At 29.9% G+C, this 13,568-nt stretch overlaps 2 protein-coding genes and 1 pseudogene across 2 annotated transcripts; 1 reads left to right on the top strand and 2 right to left on the bottom strand.

The window, feature by feature from the left end:
- Positions 1-74: 74 nt before the first annotated feature.
- Positions 75-2,211, top strand: LOC126552276 (zinc finger MYM-type protein 1-like). Its single transcript, XM_050206970.1, has 7 exons — positions 75-80; positions 414-515; positions 618-734; positions 807-883; positions 1,103-1,395; positions 1,541-1,847; positions 1,995-2,211. The coding sequence occupies exons 1-7, from the start codon at positions 75-77 to the stop codon at positions 2,209-2,211; spliced, it is 1,119 nt and encodes a 372-aa protein (XP_050062927.1).
- Positions 2,212-9,730: 7,519 nt separating this feature from the next.
- On the bottom strand, positions 9,731-10,227 carry LOC126552179 (uncharacterized). Its single transcript, XM_050206842.1, has one exon. It carries the CDS (start codon positions 10,154-10,156, stop codon positions 9,731-9,733), a length of 426 nt encoding a protein of 141 aa, XP_050062799.1. The 5' UTR covers positions 10,157-10,227.
- Positions 10,228-10,388: 161 nt separating this feature from the next.
- On the bottom strand, positions 10,389-11,199 carry LOC126552178 (uncharacterized; annotated as a pseudogene).
- Positions 11,200-13,568: the final 2,369 nt, after the last annotated feature.

Here is a 13,568-nt window from a genome sequence, read left to right as displayed (position 1 = left end):
TAAGCGACGGATACGGAACGGACGTTGCGGATACGGAACGGACACGGAACGGTTATGTGTAAATAGACCTTTATATGTCTGCAATTTTCTATTTTGAAAATAAGAAAATTTTAACTTTTATTTAAATTAAGTTACTTTTTTTTCCATAGTTGACGTTTAACTTAATGATTTAACGAAAAAAATATGAGTAACTTAAAACTTAACTTAACTTTATAATTTTAAAATAACTTTAATTAACAAGTTTAAAAAAAAATCGTTAACTTGCCCAGCCTTGGTTATACCTACATGGTTACAAATATTATTACATTTTTTACCTATTTCTCCTCTACCCCAATTTCGACTGATCATAGTACCATATATAATATTATAATTTGTATGAGAATATTTAATCTTTAAGTATTACGTGTCAATAGAGTGTAGAACAGTTTTCAGCAGTTCCACTTCAATCAGTGGAAAATGAAACAGTTCTCCCTGTTGAAAATGATACTAATAAAGAATGTGATGATTCAATTAAGGTACCTATGTTTATTATTTTTATTCATTTTCATTCTAAATATAATTAATGATTGTAAAAAATATAAAATGTAGTTGTTTTTAATTTAACTTTTAAATTTTAGATTATGAGACCATCCTCAGAACATCAAATTAACGTAAAAGATACAATTGATATAATTGATGATGAGCTTCAGCTAGTTAATGAAGCATCCTGTAGTTCTACAATGAGTAATGTTGAGGTAAATAAATTATAAAATATGTAAATTGCTGATTAAAATTCTTCACTTTATTTTTTTAATTATCTGTTTTAGGAGTATACTACTGGATTGGAAATACAAGGTGTGAGTGGTCCTGCTATTGATCCGGCAAAATGGTCAATCAGTTCATTGTTAGTCGAACATTTTATTTTAAACCAACCTCGTCAGGATATAAGTAAAATTGATTTTAATAAAACCCGTCGGATTTATGGAAAATACTTACGCCAACTGCCTCGAGATATATTCTCAAGAAAGTTACATAATGGACAAACACAAATTCGAGATTGGTTACTATATTCTTCCTCAAAAAATGCATTATTCTGTTTTCATTGTGTTCTGTTTTCCAAAAGAAAATCTTTATTAGGAAATTTACAGTATGGTTTAAAAAACTGGGCCAAATGTTATGACAAAGTTCAAAAACATGAAAAAAGTCCACTTCATTGTGAATCTGTGAGGATTTGGTATTTAAGAACAGAAGGGGCCAAAAACAATTCAATTAATACAGTTTTAAAAGAAGAAATGTATTCTAAAATTTCATACTGGACCCAAGTTCTTCGTCGTGTCGTATCAACAATTACGTTCTTGGCTGAACGAGGACTTTCATTTCGAGGTAATAATAGTGAATTTGGTTCTGTGCATAATGGTAATTACATTGAAGCTAATTGCTCAGTTTGATCCATTTTTATGTGAACATATTGCTAAATATGAAAATAAAGGGAGAGGTAATGTGTCATATCTATCTTCAATAATATGTGACGAATTTATTCAACTTATGAATAATTCTGTAGCTGATAAAATTGTGTATGAAATCAATGAATCTAAAAATTTTTCAATAATTATTGATTCAACTCCTGACATAAGTAAAACAGATCAATTGACAGTGGTCATACGCTATATAACTGCAACTGGCAAGTCTAAAGAAAGGTTTTTAGCATTTCTACCATCAGTAGGACATAAAGGAGAACAAATGGAATATGCATTAATAAAAAAATTCAATGAGTTGGGCATTGAATTAAAAAATTGCAGAGGACAGTCGTATGACAATGCCTCCAACATGTCTGGTGTATATAAGGGACTTCAAGCTCGTATAAAAAAGTATGCCAGTAATGCGGTTTTTGTACCATGTGCTGCACACTCTCTCAATCTTATTGGCTCTAATGCTGCTGAATCTTCAAAGAAAGGAACACAATTTTTTTATACTATTCAAATGGTTTATACATTTTTATTATCATCAACCTACAGATGGGAACTTCTTAAAAACATCATTGACAAATCTCCATCAAAATCTACATCTGTTCCAAAAAATTTATGTATTACTAGATGGTCCTCACGGCATGAAGCTTGCAAAGGAATATTATCTGGATATAAAGAAATATTAGAAGTTTTAAAAATATTATCAGAAGATATAACTCAAACACCATCAATTAGAAACGAAGCAAATTCAATAAGGAAGAAATAGGAAAAATTAGAGTTTGTTTTCATGTTGAATGTATGGACCCCAATATTGCAGAGATTTGATGCTACAAGCAAAACACTACAGTCTAAAGATATAAATTTATCTATTGTTGTTTCATTATATGAATCGTTAGAATTATATGTACAAGATTATAGAAAACTATTTGATAACATTTTAAATAAATCTAAAGAACTCTGTGGAAAATTAACATTTTCATGGGAAAAATCAAGAGCTATAGAGAAGAAAAGACATTTCGATGATTCAAATTCTGTAGATATTATACATCATGGAGAGGATAAAATGAAGATTGATACTTTTTACGTTATAATTGACACTTTATCTTCGAATTTATGTGAAAGAAAAAAAGCATATATAAATGTCCATTCAAATTTTGGATTCTTAAGTAATTTAATTAATTTAGACTCTTTAATACTACTAAGGAAGGCATTGCATATTGTAAATATATACAACCAAGATAACTAAACATCATTTATTGAAGAAATAGTCCAATTTAAAAAAATTGCTATTTCATTTTCAAAAGAATATTTAACAATAAACGGTTTATTCACAAAATTATCTAATTCCCCTTTGGCATTAACTTTTCCTAATGTTTTAATTCTCTTAAGGATATATGCATATATGCCATGTTCCAACGCAAGTGGTGAGCGTTCATTCTCTGTTCTCAGAAGAATTAAAAATTACCTACGATCAACACTTTCACAAGAAAAAACTTTTTCCTTGACGCTATTATACATTGAAAATGATATTCTTAGAAATATAGACTGGTCTGATACAATTCAAAAATTTTTATCAAGAAAAATACGCAAGAAAAATTTTCTCATTGACACTGTTATATTGCGCTCCAGAATTTCTATTTTGTCGTCTTTTATTTTTTTCCCATGTTTCTTCATTCTTTTTTTTTTTTCGTTTATGAACCTTTACTTCAGAATCCGAATATGAAGATGACGTATTAGAAATTACACTTATGTCTTTATTGATATTATGGTTCAACTTCATATTGTTGTGACTACTTGTAATAATTTTATGATTATTTTCTTCGTCATCCGTATCATATGCGAGAATATTACTATGTATTTTATACTGTTCCCAATCAGAACTACCGCTGTCCTCAAAATCACTACTAACTAACTCTTCTTCAAGATACTCATTAACATTTTTAGATGCCATATTTGAGTAAAAAAATAATTATATAATATTTTAATTAAATTACAAATCACTAAAAAAAAATAAAAACTAACGGCGGTAACTACGGCTATTAGGTACAAACAACGACTACACATACACACGATTGAACGATTGAAACTAACTATTGATACTGTCGTTATCATATTATTATATATTATAACGCATGATAAAAATTTAATCAGTAGATATTGGAGAAGAGGATAATGATTTGACAGCTTGTCAGACAAATGGAATTCGAAACAAATTATTGGAAGTCTATTTTGAGACGGGTAGTAGCTGTGGTAAAGTCATTGTCATCAAGAGGTTTATCTTTTAGAGGCGACACAACTCAAATTGGTAGCTAAAATAATGGAAATTTTTTGATGGCAATTGAATTGATTGCTGAGTTTGATACAGTTCTTTCAGAACACATTAAAAGGTATGGTAACCCAGGTAAAGGCTATACATCTTATTTATAATTTCACACATATGAGCAATTTATTTCTTTAATGGCAGAAAATGTAGTTCAAACAATTATTAAAGAAGTTAAAAAAGCCAGATATTTTTCTATTTCAATTGATTCCACACCAGATATCTCACATATTGACCAACTCTCATTTATCATTAGCTATGTTAATGATCAAGGAGAACCCGTTGAGCGTTTCGTGTGCTTTATTGATAAAATTGGACATAAATCACAACAAATGACTGAAGCCGTTATTTTAATGTTTAAAAAATATGACTTAAATATGAATTATTTAAGAGGACAGTCATATGATAACGCCTCAAACATGTCTGGTATATACTCCGATGTACAAGCTAGAATAAAATCAATAAATACACTTTTGTGACATGTTCAGCGCATTCGCTCAACTTAGTTGGGAAAAATGCAGCTAGTTGCTGTTATGAAGCTAATGCATTTTTTGGATTAATCAAAATCTTTATAACTTTTTTTCTATCTCTACACACCGATGGAACATTTTAAATGCTTCAATTAAAAGTCTTTCTGCTACACGATGGTCAGCAAGAGATGACGCTTGCAAATCTCTCAATAAAAATTGGTCTTCAGTTATAAATGCTTTATCTAAAATAGCTGTTGATACAGCAGAAAATTCATCTACTCGTTGTGAAGCTAAAGGTATATTAAAAAAAATTAAAAGTTTGGAATCATCATTTATGTCAATTTTTGGGGAGATATTTTAGAACGCTTTACATACATTCTATACAAATTGATTTAGATATGGTTATTGAAATTTATCAGTCCTTAATAACTTATATAAGTGATATTCGGACTGATAAAATGTTTGTTGACTACAAAGTTCATGCAGTTAAAAAATGTGGCATTTCCCATTTCAAAAATACTACTCAATGTAAGAAAAAACAAAAATTATTTTTTGATGGATAAAATGAAGAACAAATTTTGGATGAATCTGAAAAATTCAAGGTCAATACCTACTTTTTAATTATAGATCAGATAAAAACTGAACTAGAAAAAAGAAAAATGATGATACAACATCCAAGTATAATTTTTTTTCCATCTTATAGAACTAACACCAACAGAAGTTAAAGAAAGTGCTCAATTTCTTCAAAATGTTTATAAAAATGACTTGGCACCATCATTTCCTACTGAATGTATTCATTTTCAATCTCATCTAAAAAGTTTAAAGAAACAAAAGGTGTATTTTCCAAAAACTATTTTAGAAATGAGTGTTTATTTACGAAATCAATATCTTATTGAAGTTTATCCCTATATTGACATTGCTCTAAGGATGATGTTATGCACTAATGCCACAAATTGTTCATCTGAACGATCTTTTTCAACACTGAAAAGAGTCAAAACTTATTTGAGGTCCACCATGAGTGAAGATCGACTTAATTTATTAGCTATACTCAATATTGAAGCACAGCTTACAAAACAACTGGATTATATCGATGTGATTGAAGATTTTGCCAGTGTTCAATCAAGAAAAAAAATTTAGTTTAATAGTGTATAAGTATAATATAAAATGTTATGTTATAATTCATAAATAAAATTCTTTTAACAAGTTTTTTTTGAAAAAAAAATGTGATATTTTTTCCTAATTAATAAAGTTAATTGAATGAGGAGGATGGCGTAATAATTTCGTTGACCCGGGGCGTCAAAAGTTTAAATACGGCCCTGGGATAATCAAAGTAAAACCTAATAAACAGACCAAGGGGCACAGCATGTTCTTACTTAATATAAATTACATTCAATACCTAATGATGCACAGTTAAGATAATATTATGTAATTCCTAATCTAAAATAAAAATAGCAGGTATTATATGGTTGATATTGGAGTTATGTAGTTTTTATGAAAAATTTTAGTTTGGTTTAATATATTCTATAGCGACACAAGTCATCAAAACACATAGATAAATACTGTTTAGAGTTGTGTCGTTTTAACAGTATATGAAACGAAAAAAAATAATTTGTATGATGTTATTATCTAAAAAAGCCAAATTTTTGACTTGTGTCATTATAGTCGCCGGGGTGCGATATGTGTATCGTGGGTGCTGCCAGGAAATAGTGCATTCACATTTAAAATCCTTAACTTTGAATCACTAATCTAAAGTTGAGTTTAAATATTTATTTATTTAGTTAAGCTTGTTGCGTGCCAGTATCAGATTTGAATCCAAATGGTTAATTTGAATGAAAGTTAAACTTAATAACGTAATATGTTTTATTGCATACAAACAAAATACATGTAACAAATAAGTGGCTGAGTGACGTGAAAGTGCTCAGTTGTTGATAGCTTTGGTACATCTGCCGTTGCTGGTCTTCGGGCTCCCTTATATATCGTGGTGCGTCTCTTGTTTACGTCGTGTTTTCGCCTTCTGGGTAAAACCAGGTGTCCTTGTTGTTGTTGTTGCAAATTCGGACACGAATTTGAGAATGTGCAATAACATCTCAAATGCGTCATTAGTGCACTGTAATTATTGGTGCGCTTACTATCCCGACACGTGTCATGGTCATAGTAGCATCCGCATTACCCTTGACACGAGGCATGGTCATACTAACTTAGCCTTGTAATCTCGTAGATATCTTACAGATATCTCATAGCCCATAACAAGCTATAAGATATACACTGCACCTCGCAACATAAAATACATTATAAGGCTGCCATTAAATCACTTTTCAACTAGAACCTTTTTTATTTTGGAAGTCTATAAATACCCTTTTTTCAGTAAAAGTTTTTTTTAAATCACTTTTATAATGTATCATTGATATTTTTCTTAAAATGCTCGTTTTTGTATAAATATAATATGTTAAAAATCATGAATATATAAGTTATATAATATATTATACACCTATTCATATTTAATGTTGTATACTATAGATATAATTTTAATATTTTTATTTCTGTCCTACAATTTCTTAATACTTGATTTCCAAAATGTAATATCTAAAATAATAAAAGATAATAAATAGTTATAATTAAAAAATTAGGTTTGAAAGATTACCAATTGGACATTTATGGAATGATATCCTTCACGATTCACATAAATGTACTCTGGATTTTCATTTTCATTTAAATTTAAACTGGTTGAAGGAGGTACAATCGCTACTTGGGCGCAGTCAATACATCCTATAACTCCTGGAAATCCAGTTTCTCTATAAAAACGGTAATAATATTGAAAATCTTACTAAACAATTATTAAAAATATTCGAAAGAAAATTTAAAAGTTACCCATTGCGGATTTCAGTCAGCTCATTCAGAGTACTAGGAAACTTCACCCATTCATCAAATATTTCCGTAAAATTATCTTTCTTATTGACTACTTATGAAGTTTTAAAATAGTAAAAACTCAAATTCTATATTAATATATAGTTAAAAAATATTTTATTTATATGCTGTTTTATAAGTATAAATTAAATAACTAGAAAAATAAAATAATCTACATGATATTATTTAACTTTTTATTAAACTGAATAATTTCACAAACTTAAATTGTAATGTAATATAATTTATACCAAATATTTCAATACAGTATTTTTACTCTTTTTAAAAATCTTGGTCACTATCGTGGTCAGTGCAACTAAATCCCAAACTTGTGTCAGTGTCATGGAGAGAAAATTGCTCAATTTCTGTTCCAGAGCTTTCAAAGTCCAAATCACTCTCTTCTTGAGTAAAATTCAAGTTGAAACTTTTTTCACGATGATGCGATGAATTTCCATGTTGAAGAATAAATGGGGTTGTTTCATTTTGTGTAAAATCTTCTATTTCCGAATCATTATCTTCTTCGTCATTTTTATTTCGATCAAGTGTTTTCGAATTGTGTGAAATATACGTTAATTTCGCAGCACGCTCAGTTAACAAAGCGATTTCGTTTTTTAGAATGTATATTTGCAAAAGAACTAAACGATCTCTCAGTTGCAGCCGAAGAAACTGGTATTGATAATATTTTTTGAGCTAGCTTGGACAAGCTTGAGTTAAAACTTTTCCATCATATTAAAGGTTCCAACTTAGAAACTGTTTTCCATAGAAAAGTTTTTGATTATAATCCTTCTTTATTTTTATAATATATAATCTCAGTAAGACAATCTTCATCATTCAAATCATAACTGTTCATCGCAAAATTGTTAATAAATTCAGAAACATCAATATGTTCTTCATTAGTTAAGTCATTACCAAGTGTTTTTGGATTTAAAAAATGTGCTGTAATATGAACGGGTTTAACTATGTTTTTTAATCTGTTAGATATATTACCTAAAAAGGTTTTTTTATCGTTTAAATCTTCTAAATCTATCTTTTCAACAACTTCGATTAATCGTAACTTTAAATTTTTAACCGTTGGATAAACTTTATGAATAATGGGTTTGTCGCCTTCAAGAAGAGTAATTGCATTGACGATAGGTTCTATTAGTTGTATCATTGAATCAACATTTTTCCAAAAAGATTCCAGTAAAATAGTATAAATGTGATCCTTAAATAATATTGCTACATCTTCATCAATTGCTACCAATTTTAATACTTGTTTTAGTTTAAATAAATTTTTATAGCAAATCAAGTGACTCTGAAATCGAGTTTTCACTGGCAATTGAACAAATACATTTATATTTTTTTCCTTTGAAATTTTCAGAATTTTGTGTGAAAGTCTCTGGCTATATTTTATAGTTTTATTATTGAGACGACTTTTGTACAAATGTTTGTAATTGATCACATTTAAATATGTCTTTAACTAATAAATTTAAAGTGTGAAAAACGCATGTTAACATTAACATATGTTCAAATTTATTTTGAACTATTTCAGCAGCCTTAACAATATTACTAGCATTGTCACTAATGAAAGCTACAAACTTTTTAGGATTATATTTATTTATTACTGTAATTATTTGGCTAGCTAAATACTCAGCAGTGTGCCTTTTCCCATCAGTATCAATAAAGTCCACGAAGAAAGGCTCTGGAGTAGTAATAACAAAATTTATAATCCCTTCTTGTCTTAAATTAGACCAACCATCACATTGGATACTCAAACATTTTGACTCAGCTATTTTATTTTCTACTTTAAATTTTTGTAATAAAAATTCCTTTTCTAACAAAGTTGTCGATAAAGCCTTTCGGTTTGGCAATTTGTAAGATGGTCGAATAGTATAGAATAATTGTTTCCAAGATTTATGTTCAACAATAGATAGTGGTATTCCGCTTGTAAAAATAGCTCTGGCTAATAGAGTATCGATTTTTTCCTAAAGAGATAATATTTTGTCTAGTATTAGAATTTACCAATTTTGAAGAAACTTGAAAAACAATTATAACTAGGGTTCGGGACTTGTTGCATTTGCATATTCTTTAATAATGACTGCAGAATAATCTAAGTAAGATACAAATTTGTTTTAAGACATAACGGATTGAAACACAAAAATAGTAATTGCATATTTTTGCATATTTTGCCGTTTTATAGGAAAAATGCATATTTGACCAATTTTGGCAATATAATTGTTATCTATAGCATATTTACGCAGTTTAACGTTTTATGTTAAGTAGTAAATTTATTTTAAAGATCAACATTTTTTTTTACTTTTAAGCATCTTTATTCTCGTAGATCTCATAATACACAGTATTTACAATAATTTCAATTTTATGTGTTGCATTTAAAAAAATATACAAAGGTTATATACAATAATCTATCTCAAATATAATATAACAAACTATATAATAAAATATATATACAATATATAAAATCAAAAAAAGTAATGTAGAAGGTTTCAGTTCTGTTCTTCATCTAATTTGGACTAATCGTCCTCTGGTTCATCTCTCCTGTAAAATTAAGAGAAAATGTTAGTAAAATAATATATATAAATATATATTGTAATAACTTACTCTATACTATAATGACCATGGGCTAATGTGTTTATTTTGTCTTCTAACACCACCCTCTTGTCATTGTAACTGTTGTATGTCAATTTTTTTGTGTTGATTGTCATGAGATTATGTTTGAATGACCGTATTGAAACATAATCCTGGTAAGCCTCCACACCAGCTTCTCCAAACAAACACTTTCTATGGTCTTCCAACGTCATGTGATTCTTAACCACACGAGACCTGATACCCTTCGCCTTGATCTTCTCTCCTCCTCCAACATTGTTCTCCCCTGTATAAAGGTTGAATGCATACGATTTCGCCCTCAAGGCACAAAACTCAGTAATCACATTACCATCAACTTCATCAGAGAAGAACCCTGGGCTCTTCTTCCTATCTGCCACATAACATGGATGGGCACTGGGAAGGTTGGCAGTGTCCATACGGTTCAACAAGCTAGGGTTAGCAGCCAAGTCTGCATAAAAGTCATGTGTCTTGATATGATACACTAGTGAATCTGGAAAAATAATGTTAATAATTAATATACTATTACAAGAGAGTATTTTTTAAATATATTTACCTGTGTCAGCTCAATTTTGTCTCTGTAGAATTTCTTCATTACATTATAATGGTAATTGTATATTAAAGTTTTTGAAATGTCTATCACCACAAATCCTATAAATTAATAATGTGTTAATAAATGATAAAAATGTAATTTAAAAAAGTATATTTACCAATATAGATAGGTTTATCAAATTTAATCAATTTGTTTTCTAAAGCAACAGCGTTAAGGTTCTCATTATAATTAGTACAATGTTTAAATGTGCATTTGTTAATCAACTTCTGCAACCTCCTCTCACATGATACCAACTCCATCTTCATCTCCTTCCTTTTCGATTGCATAGTCTTCCCTAGAAAAAAAAATTAAAAAAAAATTTTAAAAAATCTTTTTTTTTTTGAAAAAAAGTTTAATAAGTTTATAAAAGTTTAAAAATACCGAAAATAGCATTGTTCATAAGTTTAAAAAAGTCTTTCTCAAAATCATTCTTCGCCTTTTTCCTCATTTCAGTATTCAAATTAATGTACTCAGCCAACCAATCCGACTGATTGAACTGAATAACTCTGTGTACCTATAAATATAAGAAAAAATGTTTTTAAATGAAACTTAATAATTACAAATATATTTTTATTTTTTTACTTTTTCAACTATAAGACCGTTTTTAATAGCCTGCTGTAGGTTCCTATAGTGTATAACATAATTTGTCTTCCTCTTAAATGTCACCATCAATTTTCCCACTTTCGAACCACTTGGTACACTATTTTGCGGTAGGAAAGGTAAGTCATTGTGTTGATCGTGCAAACTTTCAGGATACGCCACGTCTACCTCATACACCCGTCTTATGGGTGAGGTATCGTTTAAATCATCTAATCCATTCAAGTTGGGTTCGACCCAGTTGAACCCACCGTACGGCATGTACTGTTACATCGCCCATCCATACAAGTTGTTACCTATAAAATAAAAAAATTAAGTTTGAAAAATTTGTTGTAAAAATTATACTTACAGTCCTGAATACGATGATCCACCAATCGGAGTATATTTGTATACCGCCAGCAACAGCCCATCGATCGACTCCAAAGTAAAACCGCTACCTCTCCCGCTGTACTCATCTTGCTCTTTCATCAACTTCATATACGCTATTTCTACAATCGTTCTAATATCACTGTCAGAAAAAATTTCAACCGCCATTGTCTTGAACGCTCTATTCTCCGACGAATTTGGTACGTTCGGCAGGTTATAGGTAGCCTCAAGTTTCAAATTAAATTTAATCGCATGGTGTTGTACATGCGTTTTCAATAAATTTATTAGCTCAGGTACAAGTGGACGGAGAAAGTCAGAATAAATTATTTCATTATTAATATTTTTAGCGTAGTACCAAACTATTTTCCTATTTTCGGACGACGAAATTTCATTAAACCCGGGGGATTGAACGAGATCCATAAGCGCCTTCTTCGCCCTAGCAGCCGACACGATATTGGCCGTCGAAACGCGTTTACCATTTTCACCAGTAGTGTAAGATTCTTTAACGAAAAAAAAAAGATCTAATTAATACCTATTGCGTTAAATTTAATGTTGAATCTATTAAATTTCTAATTAACATCGCGTCTGATAAATAAAATCTACTGATGTATTTATTTAAAAAATTATTACAAGTGATAAATATAACTATCGGACTTATAATTTAATAAAACTAATTTAATGACATGTAATTTTAAAAATTTATTTTAAATCTTACGATATTTCTCAAAAAAAAAATAATCTACGGAGGAAAAATCAGTGGGTCTTTTAAAAATCTAATAAATTCAGCGCTAATAAATAAAACTAACCTGTATCGGCGTCTTGCATTTCATATGCATCCATTGCGAACATACAAATATCATCTTCAGTTAACACGTACGAACCGCCAGCCGGGACATCCGGTACAAAAATTTGAGGCGCTATTTGAATCTGCGTGGTGGTAGGAAGCGCGAACTGTATCACGCTTGGTCGTGTTTGCTGATCGATGATCGGTACAGCAGGCAATGGTCTGAAGTGAGCCTGAACGTTAATTATACCTTGGGAAAATAATTATAAATTAATAATATAAATTATTAAAAATAATATTATATAAATACGTACCATGAAGATTTTTTTGATGTCTATTAAGATTTGACTTGTATTTAAATGTCGTTGGGCAAATAGTGCACGGGAAACGTATACCGGTGTGTGTTTTTTGGTGTGTCACCAAATTATGTTTCATGTTAAAAACTGACTGACACTGATCGTAATTAAACATGATGTAAATGTTTAAGATAAAACGGATGAAAATAAAGTGTTTAAACACTTGGAAAAAATTACACTGAGAAAAATTGATAATACTGTTATGTAAGGACTGTGAAAACATGGAGAGAGCAAAGGCAAAGTAAACGCTATAGAAGACTAGAACAGGCTGATTGTACATCGGTCGACAACGGGGCAAGTGTCTTAGCATTTGCGGTGATGAAGACAAATTAAACCAGGGCTAGGTAAAATATTAATAGGGTATTTACCATGATAATTGTGTACATCGCTATAGATTTTTAATTATTTTGGGTATCAATGTATTGGACAGAGTTTCATTACCGATTCTAGAAACTGACTTGCGCGTGTAGAGCACAATAGAACGAAAGACCGGCTGGGATAAGCCATTTCGTTAACAATAGAACATGTTATATAACGCATACCACGCCGTCAACAATAATAGTGTTGTTTACGCAGCCAGGGCCGTTCTAAAGGGAGGGCAACGGGACCATTTTGCCCCAGGCCCCGAGCTTGTAATATTTTTTGGGGCCCCTTTAAGTCTTGATGTGAAAATAAATATATCATTTTTTAGGATTACTCGGCTCTACCCGTATAACTCATTCGAATCCATTATTTCTAAAACTTTATTTATGAAATATCAATTAGACAGTAATACAATATTATATTCTGTGTCTGTAGTCAGACTAGTCTGTTACTCTGTTGTAATTATATATAGAAATAAACAAGAGATATTATGTTCAGTTATTCTAAATGATAATAATTATAATAAAATATTATTGACTATTGTTGTCGTACATCGTAGTGCAAGAGTGACGAGTGCGATGAAATAAGAATAATATGGTAATATTTCTCTGTAGAAATTCGTTATCGTGCTACTCACCAGACGGGTTATTTATAAAAAATAATAAGTAAATTTATTAATAAATTCATAATATTATAATATTTACCCATGATCCGTATTCGTAGTGTCGCTACTCGCTACTCGCTATAGCTTATATCTTAGTCCGTGCTGCATA

The sequence above is a fragment of the Aphis gossypii genome, chromosome X (assembly GCF_020184175.1).
Source record: "Aphis gossypii isolate Hap1 chromosome X, ASM2018417v2, whole genome shotgun sequence".
Taxonomy (NCBI): Eukaryota; Metazoa; Arthropoda; class Insecta; order Hemiptera; family Aphididae; genus Aphis; species Aphis gossypii.
This window is presented reverse-complemented; position numbering and strand designations above follow the sequence as displayed.

Coding starts and splice junctions, on each gene's coding strand:
- LOC126552276 (XM_050206970.1), top strand. Junction 516..617: donor AATGTGATGATTCAATTAAG/GTACCTATGTTT, acceptor TTTAAATTTTAG/ATTATGAGACCATCCTCAGA. Junction 1,396..1,540: donor ATTTGGTTCTGTGCATAATG/GTAATTACATTG, acceptor ATAATTCTGTAG/CTGATAAAATTGTGTATGAA.
- LOC126552179 (XM_050206842.1), bottom strand. CDS start 10,156: ATGGACACTGCCAACCTTCCCAGTGCCCATCCATGTTATGTGGCAGAT.